The 19,087-nt window shown below is 32.5% G+C and overlaps 1 protein-coding gene and 1 non-coding gene across 2 annotated transcripts; both read right to left on the reverse strand.

Annotated features, from left to right (window-relative positions):
* Positions 1–7,089: 7,089 nt before the first annotated feature.
* Positions 7,090–12,696, reverse strand: LOC121391477 (ATP-dependent RNA helicase HAS1-like). Its single transcript, XM_041523098.1, is given in 14 exon segments — positions 7,090–7,301; positions 9,933–10,110; positions 10,340–10,396; positions 10,814–10,875; positions 10,878–10,923; positions 10,971–11,123; positions 11,174–11,335; positions 11,379–11,518; positions 11,633–11,747; positions 11,790–11,989; positions 12,040–12,063; positions 12,066–12,138; positions 12,207–12,340; positions 12,534–12,696. Coding segments are annotated over 14 exon segments (1,719 nt in total).
* Positions 12,418–12,487, reverse strand: Trnag-ccc. The gene has a single exon. It is a non-coding gene; the product is annotated as a tRNA-Gly (tRNA).
* Positions 12,697–19,087: the final 6,391 nt, after the last annotated feature.

Genomic DNA, 19,087 nt, shown 5'->3' on the forward strand with positions numbered 1-19,087 from the left:
ACACACACACACACACACACACACACACACACACAAAAGTGGTTGTCCTGAAGCTCTAAAATTGTTAGTTGGAAACAAATCAGATCTTAGTCCAGAAGTAGATCTAACTCAAGTCAGAGTAAGTGATATCATTATAAACACACATGTACTGGAAGAACATTAAACATGACATCACCAAAAAAAACTTAGATATAATGTAATTAGTTATTTTTATGTTGTGTTCATAAACAGTTTAGACTCTATTATACTAGTAGCTATACTAATATAATATGAGTAGGTGGTATAAAGAGCTCACTCAGTATGACAGTCATGTATTTGTTTCTCTTTTAACACTAGAGATATGCAGAACTTCACAATATGAGTTTTGTTGATGCAAGTGCTAAAAGTAATCACAATATTCGTGAGATATTTACAAGACTAGCAGGTAATATCATTGAAAAGAAAGAAAGAGAAGAAAAAGAAGGAGGGTCTATTGCTGGGAATCGAGACAGCGTACAACTTACTAGAGGTCAGGTGAAAAAATCAGACAATAATAGCGAAGGCTGTAAATGTTAATACACTATATATATATAATATATAATAATAATGTTTTTGTGTGTGTCTATATGTACATTGTTCACATATATCCTGTGATGGATAAACTAAAGATTATAAACTTCAATATGAAATCATAATGCAACTATTTTCTTTCTCTTATATTTGAAAATATTGTAATAAGTTTTTTAACAAAAACAAGAAATGTCTTTATTAACACTTAATGGTATTATGATAACATCATATACCTTAGTGATGTCATAGTTCAGAATGAGGTTGTTTCCATAGTAACATCAAATAGCTGACCTAGCATATGGTAAATCATACTATATACACCTGTTATGCACGACCAGATCTCATTATGTCAGCGAGTTAATTAGCATAATTATGTTTATCATTATAAAAACATACCATATATGGATATAAGCTAGGTGGGTTCTTTGTATCCTGTTATAGTATGAACATTACCAACATTACCACTATCACACCAGTTTAAAATTAGAATTAGTTGAATGTAAACATATTAGAGCCATTCTGCTTGATAGCATGATTTTATAAACTACTCCATTTAAACCTAACATCACAAGAAGTTTGGCATGATATAGTCACTTACTATAGAGTTGGTTTTAAAATCCTTTTTAATGTATTTGAAGTATTAACTATATGGCATTGCTTATTGATAATTTGAAATAAAAAAACACTTTAAGTTGGCACTCCTTTTCATACCACACAAATACACTATATGGCGTCTGTAACTTCAACATAACTATTATAGGTAGCTATAAGGTTAACTCGACATATAGGATGCTGTTATTAATTATGTCCATGAAAAGTGTTTTTGTTTAAATGTAAGAATTTGTTATAGTTCTTGTTTGTGTTTATAAAACCAAAGCCAGAACTATCGTAAATTAATGTTATTGATCATATCAATACACATTATGTCGATTATAGGACTAGGTTCTATAACTCAATTCTGTTCTCATATAAAGACTCAGTCCTAGACTCTATAGGACTCAGTCCTAGACTCTATAGGACCCAGTCCTAGACTCTATAGGACTCAGTCCTAGACTCTATAGGACTCAGTCCTAGACTCTATAGGACTTAGTCCTAGTCTCATATAAGTTCTCTCATCTCATATTCAAATTTCCTTTAATATAGATTGTATATTTTAATATACTCTCTTATAATAACTAACTATATTAACTTACTTTGAAATTTTTGAGCATATCTCATTGAGTGAGGTAAGGACAAATGGTTGTCCATAAGACAGACAGTTAGTAATAGACATTGTCATGTGGTAATGTGATATTCTCTGATATGAGGTGAGGTTGATGGTTAGGAAGTTTGTCTTCTCCTTTTATTAATAAATTAAACATGAGCTTTAAAATTGGAATAGGTTGAGTTGACTGGATCTGTGAAATACCTATAGACAGATAAATAGATAGACACAATAATAACTAAATAATAATAGTTAATATAATGGTGTTAGAAACCTGTAAATGAAAGTCTGGATTAATGGCCTCTTACTCATGTTGGCCTTAAGCCAAGTAATAGATCTTAAACAAGTTATCTAGAAATAAAAGTATTAGTAATAATTAAAGAACAATATATTCTGAAGTATTATTTTAATAACTAGGCGTTATCTTTAAATATTCTTTATAACTAACATATCTGATGAAACCTAATATTAATTAACTTAACAAGATCTACCACACATATACTCTGACTTTACAACTACTAATTTCTTAAGAAATTTGCTGAATGTTATAGTCACTGTCGAGAGTAATTGTTCCCATGTTGTAATTATAGTAGTATATAATTACCTGTAACATTGTCTTTCCATTATTAGTATCCTTTATATTAAAATGAAAACATTGATAGTCTTTAGATGTCTTGAGCAATAAAGCTGCTATCCTGTTTTGGAAAACTTGCTTGTTAAATTGAGCAACTATGGAAGATTGTTCAGTATGATTGAAGTATTCAATCTCCACCTATATGTACAAATTATAATGTTTGTGCTTATAACAATATATATTAAACTAATATACAAGATTATCAGTGAAATTATTAATAATACAATAGATAATTTAATTGTTATGAGGCCCACACTCAATGTAACTATTTAAGTATCTCTGTATGATTTCAATCAAAAGATATTAATTACTGAACTGACAGCTTCATTATGGCACATTAATATATACATAGTGATATCATAATTATGATGGTAGATCATATCATAATTATTGTAGTACTCTTAAATACTCTAGTTTGTTTTAACCTTATGGCGATATAAAGTTATAATATTGATATCATTGTCTGCTATTCCTAGAAAGAGAAAGAGAGAGAGAGAGAGAGCATTCAATTTTGTTAATTTTAAGAATTATCACACATCCTACTAATAATTTTTGCTTATTGAAAATAAATTTCAAAACAAAATGATAACTTATCATTACATGTAGTAATACTCAAGTGAAAAACATTTCAACAAACTGTTGTTATATAACCATCACATCAAAACAGTCCAATACAAGGGAATTATAAACTGTTGTTAGTTTTGTTAAGTCAATGTAGTAATAGGTAATTTCTATGTCCAACATCAAATGAGATCATCTAATAACACATTTAAAACAGGGAAATCCGACATTACTCTCAACTCAAAAGATGATATTAACAAAATTTTTAAAATAATGTAGTAATCAGATTAGAAGGTATGTTAGATTAACAATTGTTTTTTTTACTATTATGTACTATCTTAATTGTTAGTAGTATAAATAAAATTACAATAAAATTCCAATTGTCACAGAATTATATTACTTAACTTAATATTATAAATTTTCATAAAAATATTAGGAATAATTCAATGACTACTTTATTAATAGTTATTAGTAACTATTTTGAGTACATGTAATACAATTAAAGGTGTGGATATATGAGTTGTTGTTATAAATACAATGACATTCTGCCTATAGGAATATAGCAATTAGTTACAATTCTAGGAATTATTTTACTCCAAGTGGTCAATAATAATATTATCATATATTATTATATTAGTAAGTGAAGACTGACACATGCTATCACATACCAGTAGTAGTTGTAGTGAAGGTACCAATCTTCAAACAACAACGATGACATTTTATCTTGTATAAATGAAACGACTCATTAATAAATGATAGTGAATTACTATAGTAACTGTGTGTGTGTGTGTGTGTGTGTGTGTGTGTGTGTGTGTGTGTGTGTGTGTGTGTGTGTGTGTGTGTGTGTGTGTGTGTGTGTGTGTGTGTGTGTGTGTGTGTGGTGTAGAACTATTGCTCTGATCTGATCTTACCTCATTGGAATCTTTAGTTATTTGAACTATTTGTGTCTCTGGTGTCCCTCGGAGCATTATGATATCATCTCCTATAAGTAGATCATTTTCTTGTGGTATCAGCTCTTGTGATAGGCTCTCGTTAGGATGGTGGGCATGACAAAAGACATCGCCAATGACTTCAGACCAATCTGATGTAGGAAGTGGCAGACATCTTTTGAAACTAAAGAAATAAGAAACGGACAGATGATCTTAAGGATTAGATGTGATATAGAGATAACAATACCCTTTAAGACATCCATGATATTTAATGATCTATATTAGTAATGTCATATGTGGTGATGATGACCACCACTTCATAGTCTCACACACACATATGCACACACGCACATTTCCTACTTTCAATTCTCCACACAACTATCTGTTACAATCAGATAAAAGACTACACATTATAATCTTACTATAACTATTTAATTTTAAAGTAGGAAAAGCTAATAGAAAGTATCTAAACATTTAAAACATCATAGTTGCGTTCATAACAATATATATCCTCTTCATAATATTTACATATAATACACCAGAGCAAGGAGGGACTGTGTTAACACAAAGTAAGGGAGGATAGTGTTAACAGCTATTGACGACACAACAACAGTAACATTACTTATATATTTTATACTATAGACAAAAGGAATGATTATATATATGTGTACATGTAACGTGATCTGTGTAGATTGTTTTTAGTAAGTTATCATAACAGTTCGGCACTAGCTATCACCATTCTTCCTGTATAAGTAATAGTTATATCGGAACTATAAGTTATCTATTAACATATAGTTCCCATAGTTGGGGCATAAACAAGTATTAACTTAGGATGTCACCTACATATTAGACATTATGTGAAGCTATCTTAGTGAATGTATAAAGTTTAAATATGGTAGCGACTAGGTTATGCTGGATACACAAGACTAGGAGTGGTTTGGTAATATTATATGATAGATATACAATAGCTGTGAAGTAAGTGATATATCTTTTAATACTAAAAGGAAGAAGTGATTTTCTGATATCATATTAAACATCTGGTTTTTCTAATTCTAATAAAAATGAATGAACCAAAAGGATATATTATATAAAGTTTATATGCTAAACTGTATTGTTGCCATGGCAACAGTATCTATTTTGATAATGAATTTTTTTTACCTCACCTCTCTTTAAAAATAACATTTTTACAAAAGACACAACTAATTATGATGTTCCCTCCATCATAAGCTTTAATGTCGAGAGTTCTAATTACGCTCTTTATTGTGGGCGTGTATGACTTCGAGACATGTGTCTTTGTTTTTAAACGAACATGTACACCTTCATTGTGAATATAGTGTACATTTATAGAACAAGGTATAACATCTGGTAACACAGATCCTTTCCATGAGCACACAAGCTTTTTAAACTCACTATCTGAGGTGAGAGCTGATATTGATGAATCATTAAATATTAATGTATTCAATTCTATTGCACCATTTTCTGCTAGCACAGCTTTAAGAGTTTGTAGGTTAGGGAGATATTCCAGTAAATAGTGGATGTTCATGAATCACGTTGTTTGTTACTCGATAATAAAATTATTGCCTTACGTCATATTACGGTCATAATTCAAACGGACCAATCAAATTGCAGATTTAGCATTATGCCATGGTAATAAGATAGACTGTTATACGTTGACTGCAGTAGACAGCGTGCTAGCTTTCCTGGCTAATAGTTGACCTGCTATCTTCTTTGCTGTCTACTCTCTGGCTGTGACAAGTTTGTTCTCATCTCTCTATTAATCAAATTCAAACAATTCGTCTTTCTTTCCGTCTGTATTAATTCAAAAGCACTTTTCACAACTTTACATTCAAATTCAGTTGCAGTGACCTCACTCTAAAAAGTCCCTAGTGTTGCTTATTTTAGTTAAAAGTGTCTGTTACAAGTTTTATTCAGTCAGTTCAACCCTCCATTTCTCCTCTCCAGCCATTTACCTATCGAGACACAACAATTCCACTGTACCGACTATCTCTCTATACGTTGACTTGCCCAAGCTACTACGCGCAATCTATTGTTGTCTACATACGTGAAACAAGTCGTAAACGCAGCCCTTGCAGAAGACAATACCTCGGAAACAAAACAGTCATGTCGATGGCTTCAAGTGAAAACACACTACACAATTTAACTTATGAACAGGTTGAACGTCTAATTCAGTCGTGTCAGAGTCAATAGAGATTTTCCCCAAAGAAGGCAATTTTCCAACTCTCACAATAACACCAGCTCACTCATCAAGGCTGTTCGAAAACGATTGGATGAGAAGATTCACATAAACGATGTCCGACTTAATGGTAGCGCAGCCAGCTACTGCCTTGCCGATGAAGTTGATAAACTCCCCAAACTCCTTTACCACGATCTTGATATTATCTTTTCAGTAAATCTGGACAGTGATTATGACTTACATGTCATTAAAGAGGAGGTGTTAAATTCGCTATTTGATTTTTTTCCACAAGAGACACAAACAGAAAGAATTTCATGTTACATGCTCGAGGAATTTTACGTTAAGAAAATGGTCAAAGTCTCAACAACGAGTGATAGATGGTCGCTTCTCTCTCTCGGTGACGAAAAAGGCAAAAATATTGACCTAAAATTTGTACACTCTATGAAACGACAGTACGAGTTCTCTGTTGATTCCTTCCAAATTATTCTTGACCCTTTGCTCTCATTTGACGAAGCGACAAATGAACACAAGTCACCTGTAAAAGTGGATGCCGATTTCTTTCCTAGTGTCCAAGTGACATCACTATATGGAGAGTACACGATAGCTTTGAATCACTTAAACAATCGATTAATCTGTACAAAGAAACCAGAAGAAATTCGAGGTGGTGGCCTCTTGAAATATTGCTATCTACAAGTTAACGGATACCAACCTGCTAATCTTGAAGTTATGGAAATCCATGAGCCCTATATGTGTTGTCGTTTTTTTATTGATTTTCCACTAGCAAATTCTCAATATGAGAAAATACACAAGTATGTTTTCACACGATTTATTCAACCCGGTAATCCAGTAATGGGTCTGGAATTTTTAGAGATGTTAGTTCAAGTGATTAGAAAACAAGCTCGCTGTCTAATGGAGAGTGAGAAACATAAGACAATAAACATCCTACTTCATATAGAATCTCTTATTTCGTGGCATTTTGGCAATCCAACCTTTTATCCTTTTCCATTCTTTCAACCAATCAATCCTGCTGTACTACATCATCCCCACTGGCACCATCACAATCCTCACTATCAACCACACCCACCAAGACATACTTCTCGTAACTCAAGACGTGGTAGTGATTCCTCCAGAATCTCTCCACCTCCTTTGTTTCCACATTCAGCAAATAATGCAGTACCTGTCGGTCGAACACCAATGCAGGTACGGTGATGTAAATATTGTCAAACCTAACTGTTTTGAATCAACTCCTTTTATTTTATCACTACAAAAAAGTACATAACTTTTCGACGTCCCGAGTCAAAAAAGTGGATTGTTTTAAAAGGAAAAAAGTTGTAAATATTGTAAGTGGTATGTCAAATTTTAAACCTTTTTCTTTACATGTATATTATATTATTAAAATTGTGATATAGCAGTACATGAGAATAGAGCTAACCAATCTGTCACCTCGTGCTTGAGTGTTCAAGATCATATACACTCAAATCTGTTTTTGTTCTCTGTTTATTTGTTGTTTTTCAGGACATCTGTTCTCTCTCTGACTTTATTGAATTCTCAACAATAACTTTTTTCTTACCATCTTTTGTTTTTGAGGGTACCAGGTCTTGTCGTTACGATTTGTTGATTTTTGTTTGTGCTCAAATTTTGTTCCTATATTTATAATATTACTATTGTCAAAAATTGTACATTTCAGTTCATTACATTATGGCCCTAAACCACTTATTCAGTTGTATCATGTATTGTTCACTACTTTTGCTTAAAAAAATAAGTTTAAACAAAAATTAAACTCAAAAGAACAGCGATACTTGCACATCATAGTAACTTAGGATTGCTACAATTTATAAGCTCTACATTATCATTAACAAATGTTGGTACTTACCATTAGTAATTGGGTTATACCAGTGGACACTATTTATTTATAATTATATCATTGTCTTGTTACTGCAAGCCTTCAGCATACATACCATATATGGTATGTATATATATTATACACTACACTATAAATTATGTCATAGTTCCATATTACAATTATCAGCATTATATTGTGCTAAATACATCATTGTCAATAGAATTCATAGCTAGATACAATAACTAATGATGTCAGTTATGCGTTGTTATTTTTTTATTAAGTTATCGTACAAACTGTCTTTTATCAGCTTTTTTTCCAATTGAGTGCTTAAAGATCTTTGCTTTATTCGAGGTATTTTGCGAACCATAGTTCCTTCTCTTAGCTAGTTTACTGCCAGCTTTTGAACTGTGAAGTTCTAATGGTCAACATGTTAAGGAGAATAAGATATTGAATATTCATGTGCTTGATCTATCACTGTATCTATCCATCAATCCATCTATTCATCTATCAATCCATCTATCCATCTATCTATCCATTCATCTAACAATCCATCCATTCATCTATCTATCCATCCATCTAACCATCCATTCATCTATCTATCCATCCATCTATCAATCCATCCATTCATCTACCTATCCATCCATCTATCAATCCATCCATTCATCTATCTATCCATTCATCTACCTATCCATCCATCTATCAATCCATCCATTCATCTATCTATCCATCCATCTATCAATCCATCTATTCATCTATCCATCTATCTATCCATTCATCTAATAATCCATCCATTCATCCATCTATCCATTCATCTATCACATCATCCTAAGTGAAATGATATCATCTGATATTATCAGACAATAACAAGATATGGGAACATTTAACACACACAGTAAAACATATATCGGTTCTGAAACAGCTGTGAAGGAAATAAACAAGCAACCCTCAATAACAATGTACTAATGATATCATATTAAACACCTGTCTGTTTACAATGCCATTACAAAACACAACTAAACAATTACTAATTCACTGATAGACATTATCAATATGTCATAATAATATACAAACTTTGGAGAGAACCGTGTTTACAAATAGCCATCTCTTCATTGTAAAAAGGATGTTAGGACTATTGTAATAGAAATTACTTTAATCAGAACATAGGAAAATAATTATTACTTCATGACAAACATTCCTTGTAATACGTTCTTAATAATTGTTAATAACATTATCAAAATATTGATACAACTAGCACTTTCAATTTAGTCTAAGACATTGTCGGTATTTTTGTATCTCTAGTGTTGTAGATACCACAACCAGTAATGATATATTTATATTAATATAATGTAGAGTTTTGTTGACACTGTTGCTTGTTGTTCACAGGAGCATTCTCCATATATTAAATGTTATACAAGTCATAACAATATGTTAAGTAAGGTGGGGCTCTGTTTTAGACAAGTCAACAATATCGTATAATTTGATATGCAGACTGACAGGCACTAAATTCTAGGAATCTATAGTTCTAATTTAGTTATTCCTATATGGTAATGATGTCTTCTAAGAGACTATGGTACCACTAGTTCAAGCTAGGTATAATTACTTAAGTTAAAGCAATTACATTCAAAGGATATCCTCATTACATATATGATATATTGATTTCTTAATAGTGATACAATAACCCTTACAGGATACTACGATACAGATTATCTATATTTATATGATAGCATGTAGATAGATAGTACCATGAAGTTGTTATGTATCTAGCATTATCAACTTGTGATTACCATAATAAGATTAGTGTATGCATTACACAAGTGCTTAGATAATGAGATTCATAGTATGAATGCGTCACAACCCACAAGTGGTTCGTTACAATGTCAGAGAGTAACCACTTATAATTACCAAATTTCAATTTAATAGTGTTTATTATTTAGTATAGACTCATTGAATTCAACCCACAATAGTTAATGGACCCTGTAATTAATATTATAATTACAAACTAATTATAACAAGGATACTGAGGGAGACACTTGGAGGGACAGAGAAACCAAACCCTTTAGCTACTTTCTGTAAATCCAATTGTTCAACATTAAACACAGTCTTTAAAGAATGAGATGCATATGATTGTAAATACGAACGATAACCATCTCGAGCTGATTTGTGTAGATAATAATTCTTTTCAATGAGACGTTCCAACTAAAAAATAGAAAAATAATCTATCCATCCATTTAACCATCCATCCATCCATTTATCCATCTATCCATCCATTTATCCATCCATCCATCCATTTATCTATCCATCTATCTATTCAATTAACAAGTAATTCATAAACATATATAATACATTAACACTTTGTATATACAATCAAACACATGTTTAACAATTAATAAATGATGTCACAATGACATCATCACATTAAACTTACCTGGGATTGAACATTACTCAGTTTAGCTGTATCAAACTCGTACTCATTAAGAGGTACCTAAATAAATTCACATGAAATCATGAATAATTAATAAGTATGAATTAAATATACCCCGAATGATTGAGCAATATATTTATTACATAATATGTTTACAACACATTGGAAGTACACATGATTAACTAATTATGATGTCATCTTATAATTTGATAACATTTTATTAAGGAAATTAGCTACTTATTAACAGCTGCACAAATAAACACATGCTGTCATTACATGTAAAGGAAATTACATGTAATGACAGCAATTGTTGTGTAATAAATTATTACAAAAAATGACTACATTAGAGTTAGTATTACATTAAATATATGTAATATCATATTTGTAATATATTTGAATTTTAAAAGTAAATAAACATGTTTATGTAGTAAATCAATATGGTACATTATGTAATAATATATATATTATATAACAAACCTTTGCATGTTTGAGGTATCGCAAAAATGATAACTCCTCTGGCAATAAAAATAATAGGCACGACCTCTAGCACCAGCTCGAGCAGTACGCCCAACACGATGTATATATTCCTGAAACCACACCCACTAAATTAATGACTATTTTAAAATAACATTACTTTTGGATCATCAGGAGGGTCATATTGGATGATCCAATCCACTTCTGGAATATCAAGACCGCGTGCAGCGACATCAGTACATAGTAAGATACCATGATCAGCTTGACAAAACTCAAAGAATGTAGACGTTCTTTTCTGTTGCTTTTGACGACCCTATAGGTTGCCATGGAAACAATAACATGTGTATACATGTTATTACATACATGAATATCAAGAACTGTTATGTCGACATAATTTAGAAGTTCTGAGTGAAATTTAACTGAATTACAAGAGGAAAGGAAGACCATCACTTTCTTTGAGATATTCTTCTTTAAAAATGTGAACAATAAGAGAAATCTTTTTTCAGATGAACATACAACGTAGCCCTGTATTAATGAAGAAGTATTCCTGTTAAAGAACCAGTCAAACCTGTTCTAGTCCCTCTACAGTAGATGTAATTTTGTCGTCATCAACGCCAACATATAGAGGTGCTTTCTTTAATGAGATACGAGCTAAATCATTGACATTTTTAGTTTGTGTAGCTGAGAATAAAACAGTTTGTCGCTTTTCTAAAAAATGATTTCATATTATTTAGCATATCATTTATCTATCTATTTATTCGTCTGTCTGTCCATTAGTATGCCTATTCATCTATTCATTGTCCATCCATCCATCCATTATACTGGGTAATATCTTGATAATTTGTTTCATTTCTTCCTCAAATCCAATTTCTAGAATCCGATCAGCTTCATCAATGATAAGACATTGTAGATTTTTATATATAAACCCTTTTGTATTCTAAAACAAAATGGCTGACTCGAAATAACAATGGATCAATACCTGTAAGTGATCTAACAGTCGTCCAGGTGTTGCTACAAGTAAATTAACCCCTTTCTCTAACTTTTCTACCTCAACTCTTCTATTAGCTCCGCCCATAATTATCCCATGAGAGTGATGATGATACTGCAGTAATTCTGTTGTAACACCATAGGTCTGAAGGGACAGCTCCCTCGTTGGAGAGATAATTATTACACCAGTACCTAGTAATAAAAATATTAAATAATGTTATTATATATCTGTATGATGTTACCATTGCGTGGCATAAAATTTAATTATATAATAATTCGACAGCTGGTATTAAAAATGCTAATGTCTTTCCACTTCCAGTTTTAGCTGCTCCAAGTAAGTCCTAGTAATTAAGTCATAATTGTTACTTTAAATAGACTTCCTACCTTCCTTCTAATAATGGTTTAATACTTTAAATTGTATTTCCATCATTTCTGTAAATCCCATTTCATTGACAGCTCGTAGAGTTTTGTATGATACTAGACCTGTTAGTGAAGAGAATCGTCTGTCTTTGCTACCTAATACTTTCTCTAATGTTTCTTCATCTACAACATCAATAAAAATAAAAAAAATAGTAATTAATTTAAAATTTTATGAATTCTTAAAAAAAAAAGGTAAAAAGTGCACTGCCCGGAATCGAACCCGGGTCGTAAGAATGGGAATCTTACATGATACCACTACACCAGCAGTGCCTTGGGCAAGTTTTAGAAGTATTTTACTACAGGTTTTCAAACATACAATTAGCTTCAACAGCTTTGACCTCTTCTTTGTCTAACTCTTCATCATTTATTTTTCTTTTCTTTACTGGTGTTACTCTGTCTTCCCCATCACTATCAAGAATGCCATTATCTTCTTCTGTCGGTACTACTTCCCACATTTCATTCTCTGTAACTTTATACATTATAGTATATACTAATGGACTTTATGATTTATACCTTCTTGCACAATCAGATCTCTCTGGCTCTCTATTTCAATATTTTCCGACAATTTTTTACTAAGAGAGTTTGTTTTTGCTGCTAAAGACAATTGTCTCTTTCTTTTCAATTTCTTTAACTTTCTAATACTCTTGTCTCTCACTAGAGGCATCCTGAGAGTAAGTGTGGAAACACGTGGCCAATAGCCACACCTATATCCATCCCCATTAATTGGTGTTCGCTATCCAAATTTTAACCCCTTCTTTTAAGTTTTATTGCGTTCTCTTATGTAAGCACTTTGTGGATGGATAGTGTTTAGGTAGGTAAGGATTTTTATTTGTTGTAACATAAAAAAGAGACAATGATACTTTACATTACTAATATGAAATGAACACAATAAAACAAATATTTCGACACAAGCAGACAACTAACTATACTATTTAGTGTCACACTCAGTATTACAGAATTGTCAAATGTAGTTATCAAGTATTGCATTTTAGTTTTGGAATAGTACATGTAAGATATATCAAAACTATCAATACTATTTGTCTGACTAAAGAACTTAATGCACAAAACAAATCTAAATTTATTAAAGAGGTGCTAGCTGCTTCTAATCATGACCCATCAGCATTGACTATGGTGATTAGAAAACTTGAGGTACAAGGTTTCACATAGCATCCTCAAAACATACTCTATTTCTCTCTCTCTTCCTATTTTTCAGGATGTCCAAAAATGGTGCTACTCGTGACCTACAATATGAACTAGCTTGAGTTTGCAAGGTACATTTACAAATTTAAGAGGCTTTTATTGTTAACATTATTATGTAAAGGCTCATAATGATCTTATCAAAACCTATGAAGCTAAACTCTCAAGTTTTGGAGTCCCTGTTGAAGAGTTTGGGTTTCAAGCCTCTGCAAAGTACAGTGGCTGGTCAGACTTTGGGCCAAGGACCAGCTGGTCTGATAGCATCACTTTCATAAGAGAATGTCCCCTGTAATATATTGTTAATGACTGTGGAGTGTATTATTAAAATGCTAAGTATCATTATTAATTCCATTTCATATTAAAGTATGGTTTTCTGTGCAAGCTACTTAGACATTATCCTCTTAAACCTTAAATTTGCATGGATGGGCCCAGCCTAACATTCTATATTTACATTTAAAAACTGACCAGTTCTTTCACATTTCTTCTCAGTAATTTAAAAAGATTTTTTAAAAACAAAAATATGTGTGAAAAAAAAAACCCTTGTGTGTTGCCCAAACGATTCCTACTCGCTCACCCACTCAGGCTTCCACTTAGGCTCCAGGATTCCCTGCTATTGCTAGCTGGACCGCCACCTGGCTTGGTAACCCTCGTCTTCGCGAGGTAATCCTGGCTGGAGCGTCGCCCTAACTTAAAACCAGCCGTACGGGATTCCAGCTCTTAGGGAATTTCGCATTCAGGAACCGGGAACCACAAATACACCAGCCTCTTCTCGTTTAAAGGGAGACTACCAGCCCTATCCTAGTCGGCCTTTCGGATACTCCGTAGAGTATGCTGGTAACCATCTCAGAGGTCTGATGCATTGCAGAACGCTGGCCCACAACACACTGGCACTCATGACTGCTTTGGTTTCCTTTTATATGTACTTACGATTTTGTCTTCATGCTCTTGTGGGGCGACAATGTGTAGGCTATGAATCTCATTAATAATACTTTTGCATTGTAATTAAAAGGTCGGTGTAGTAAAGACGCTGTTTAAATAATTTAAAACTAGTCCCATTTTAAACAAACTAGAACAATACTACTAATTATATTAATTTTATCATTATTTAATATTATTGGCATAACAAAAAGAACCAATTTTATAAGCAGTGAGTTAACCACACTGTTAATTGAATGCTAATGGTAGATCACATGCTTTTATTACTAGCATCGAAAAAACTTAAATATCAAAACTAAAGTTCTGCTTTTAATACCAAGAATAAAACTAGTCCTACTCAAGCAAACTAAACAACACTACTAATTATAGTATTTTTTATCATATATTTAGTTTTATAGGGGCTTTACGAAATAAAAAATCATTACCTAAACACTCTTCTTCATTATCTTTTGTTCCTTCTATCTAAATTTATAACAGCTCCTTTAGTTCCTTGAGTGCTCCAGCTTTGGATAGCTTTCTCCAGCTAATGACTGTTGACTTACCTTGTCGTAGCTATGATTAGCTAATTATATAGGGCCAACCTAAGACTGTCTATATAACAGTTAATACAAAAAAGGACATTCATAATTTTATGTCTCAATTTTATAAGTGGCGGCATAACTTTAAGATTTAAAAAAAGTGCAATATAAAAAACATAGTACATCAAGAGAAACCAGGTAAATAATAAGTTATAAGCACAAAGTTAAAAATACCAGTTAAACAGATTTTGGATATAATAAATCTATATTATCAGTCACAATGAGGGACAGGGGTCAACTCTCTTCTGGAGGTGGAGATAAAAGTTAGGCTTCATTTTATCCCTATTAATTTTGCAGTAGGTTTAAGATCTTCAGGTAGTTCTAATATTAACTTCTCAATTGTACATTGATCTTGTGAAAAGTGCATGTACATTTGAACCTTTATCTGATTGATAGAATTGTCTCTTTTCAATTTCTTTAACTTTCTAATACTCTTGTCTCTCATTAGAGGTAAGTATGGAAACACGTGGCCCAGCCCAATAGAAAAATATTATTTATTATCCAGTGACCAATAGAAGAAACAGAAAGAAAGACAGTAAGTTTCCTTGCTCTCTTAACTTCTGATATTCTTACTTTTTCTTTCTAGATTATGGATTTTTTCACTACTACAACTATTTTTAGTCTGTTGGGAGTTGTTGTAGGTCTTATTATGGGAATAGTCGCCTTTTTTGCTGACCCTGTAGCTTGTTTATCAGGAATAATGGGCTTGGCTTGTGTTACTGCAGGATCTGGTTTAACAAACACAGATACAGCTGTAAAAAATGCCCAAATGGCGGAATCACCATTACAATTGTTGGGCGGTATGTGATGTAATCATTAATAATGTATAGCATGATTTCTTCACTACTACAACTACTTTTAGTCTGTTAGTTGTTGTAAATGTTATTATGGGAATAGTCGCCATTTTTGCTTATAAATACAGAGGGTATGAATGTGATGGCGGACATCTTGTAGCGAAAGCATTAAAAGCACATGGTGTTAAATACATATTTACACTTTGTGGTGGTCACATATCAACTATTTAGTTGGGTGTGAAAAATTAGGGATAAGAGTTATTGATACACGACATGAAGTGACTTGTGTTTTTGCAGCTGACGCTGTAGCTCATTTATCAGGAATAGTAGGCGTGGCTTGTGTTACTGCAGGACCTGGTTTAACAAACACAGTTACAGCTGTAAAAAATGCCCCAATGGGGAATCACCATTAAGCGCTATGTGATGTATATCATTAATAATGTATAGCATGCATATTACTTCCCTACACATCTAAAATGGTAAAATGGCATGCAGACATTAATACAATTTTCATTTTGTTGTTATTTAGATTTCTCTAAAACTGTTAACAAAGTACAATATAAAATACAGCAGTGATTTAGAAAGGGAATGTGATGATGGTTTATTTAATGATATCATTAAAGATATTGAAAGTATTCTGATATGGCCAAAGGTCTAAGAATCTCTGAAGCGAAATTTAAAACAATATGTGAGAGTAAAGAAGACGAGAATGGGAAGTGTCTTGCTATACTGAAGGCATGGAAAAGAAAACATGGCAGTGATGGGACATATTTGATATTGGTAGAAGCATTTTTGGCGATGGATGATAGAACAGTTGCTGAAAGAATCATTAAATATGTAAAACGTCTACCTCCAGAAGAAGGTAATAATATATTACTAGTAATGTGTAGTAGTTTGTGTATGTAAAACTAACCTTTAATGTTGTAAGAGATATTTATTATATACATGTAGATTTGTATTAGTGACTGTTTGAGTATAAATAAATATCTTTGTCGTAATATAATATTTGCTTGTTAAATTAATATTTTTTTCAATTGTAGCTATTGCTGAAAATGACCAGGATATTGAAATTGAAGGTAAAGAAGACCCTCTCAAAGATTTCATTCTAGATCAAAGTATGTGCATACGATACAAAGAAAACCTTGTAATAATAATCACAACTTTTGTATGTGTACACACTCATATAATTAATTCTCTGGTATTGAATCCTCGTCATGTATGAATATTAAACTATAACCTTTAACCTTTGACCTTTACAATTAAGCTAAGTGGATGTTCCAGTATTATTATTCATAGCTAGCATTATCATTTATACTAAACAAATTACGTCTTCATACTAAATCTGTTTTAAATAATGTTATGTTATAATATGTGTCGTTTGATCTTATTCTTATAACAATTGATTATTATACTCTTAACAATTATGTCTAACACAATGATCTATCTATATCTTAACACTTACTATTTCTCATCATTTACTTGTAGGACATCATTCTGATGTAATGCTAGACATTCAGGATTTAGCTCCGGACTTCATTAGGCTAGCTACTGCTTTCAAAATACGAACTGCCACAACAAGATCTATTGAAACATCAGCATAAGAACTTTCCTCCATGGAATGCTCTTAATGACGTGGTTACAGAATGGCTAAATTGGAATTGTGACTGTAAAAAAGGCAATCCCAATAGACGATGGCTAGTGAATGCAGTGAAATCAGTAAACAAGGAACTTGGTTTAAGATTAGAAGCTAAGTATACTGTATCAAAACAATACCCTGTTGTTAACTAACATTAATTGCTGTTCGAGTTTAAATGCTATACAAGTTTTAACCCCTTCTTTTTTATTGTGTTCTCTTATGTAAGCATAAGTTACACGTTGTAGATAATACTGAGTGTGACACTAAATAGTATAGTTATAGTACCAGTTAAACAGATTTTGGATATAATAAATCTATATTATCAGTCACAATGAGGGACAGGGGTCAACTCTCTTCTGGAGGTGGAGATAAAAGTTAGGCTTCATTTTATCCCTATTAATTTTGCAGGTTTAAGATCTTCAGGTAGTTCTAATATTAACTTCTCAATTGTACATTGATCTTGTGAAAAGTGCATGTACATTTGAACCTTTATCTGATTGATAGAATTGTCTCTTTTCAATTTCTTTAACTTTCTAATACTCTTGTCTCTCATTAGAGGTAAGTATGGAAACACGTGGCCCAGCCAATAGCCCACACCGCCATCAATATCGTGTTCGAGCATGTTTATATAACTGTTAATAAATATTATTCCATTATCCAGTGACCAATAGAAGAAACAGAAAGAAAGACAGTAAGTATCCTTGCTCTCTTAACTTCTGATATTCTTACTTTACTTTCTAGATTATGGATTTCTTCACTACTACAACTATTTTTAGTCTGTTAGGAGTTGTTGTAAGTGTTATTGTGGGAATAGTCGCCATTTTTGCTTATAAATCAGGATTTTATGATTTACTCTTCAGTCCGGTTGACAGAGAGTATGAATGTGATGGCGGACATCTTGTAGCGAAAGCATTAAAAGCACATGGTGTTAAATACATATTTACACTTTGTGGTGGTCACATATCAACTATTTTAGTTGGGTGTGAAAAATTAGGGATAAGAGTTATCGATACACGACATGAAGTGACTTGTGTTTTGCAGCTGACGCTGTAGCTCGTTTATCAGGAATAGTGGGCGTGGCTTGTGTTACTGCAGGACCTGGTTTAAACAAACACAGTTACAGCTGTAAAAAAAATGCCCAAATGGCAGAATCGCCATTACTATTGTTGGGGGGGCTGCAGCTAGTGTTTAAAAGGGCGTGGTGCTTTACAGGATATTGATCAAATGTATTATTCGAGCCACTTTGTAAATATGCAGTCCAGTGTATCACGAGTTCGAGATATTGTTCCAACAATACGTGAAAGCTATCCGCAGCTGCACAGTCTGGAACACACCTGGTCCAGTGTTTTTGAACTTCCAATTGATGTCTTGTATAATATAAAATTAGTTGAAAAAGAACTCCTTCCTAAGACAAAAACCAAGGACTTTAATAAAACGTCTAACTTCTTTTATTTAAAGATTACATTGCTACGGGTATGGTAATGCTTGGGCGCCACAAGACACATCACCTCTTCCTGTTGATAGGTCACACTTTGGCCGGGAACAGTGATATCAAGAAAGTGGCTATACTAGATAGGAGGCTCAAAAAAACATTGTTTTTATTATAGGTAGCAAGTGACTTTACCGCCTGTAAAAGTGAGTAATAAAGTAAAAGTTTTGAGGAAGAGGGGTACTTGTAGGGGGGATGTCACGGGGGTTGTGGGGGCCCCTAGAAATTATATAAGAAGAG

Source organism: Gigantopelta aegis, unplaced genomic scaffold, assembly GCF_016097555.1.
Source record: "Gigantopelta aegis isolate Gae_Host unplaced genomic scaffold, Gae_host_genome ctg2520_pilon_pilon, whole genome shotgun sequence".
Lineage (NCBI taxonomy): Eukaryota > Metazoa > Mollusca > Gastropoda > Neomphalida > Peltospiridae > Gigantopelta > Gigantopelta aegis.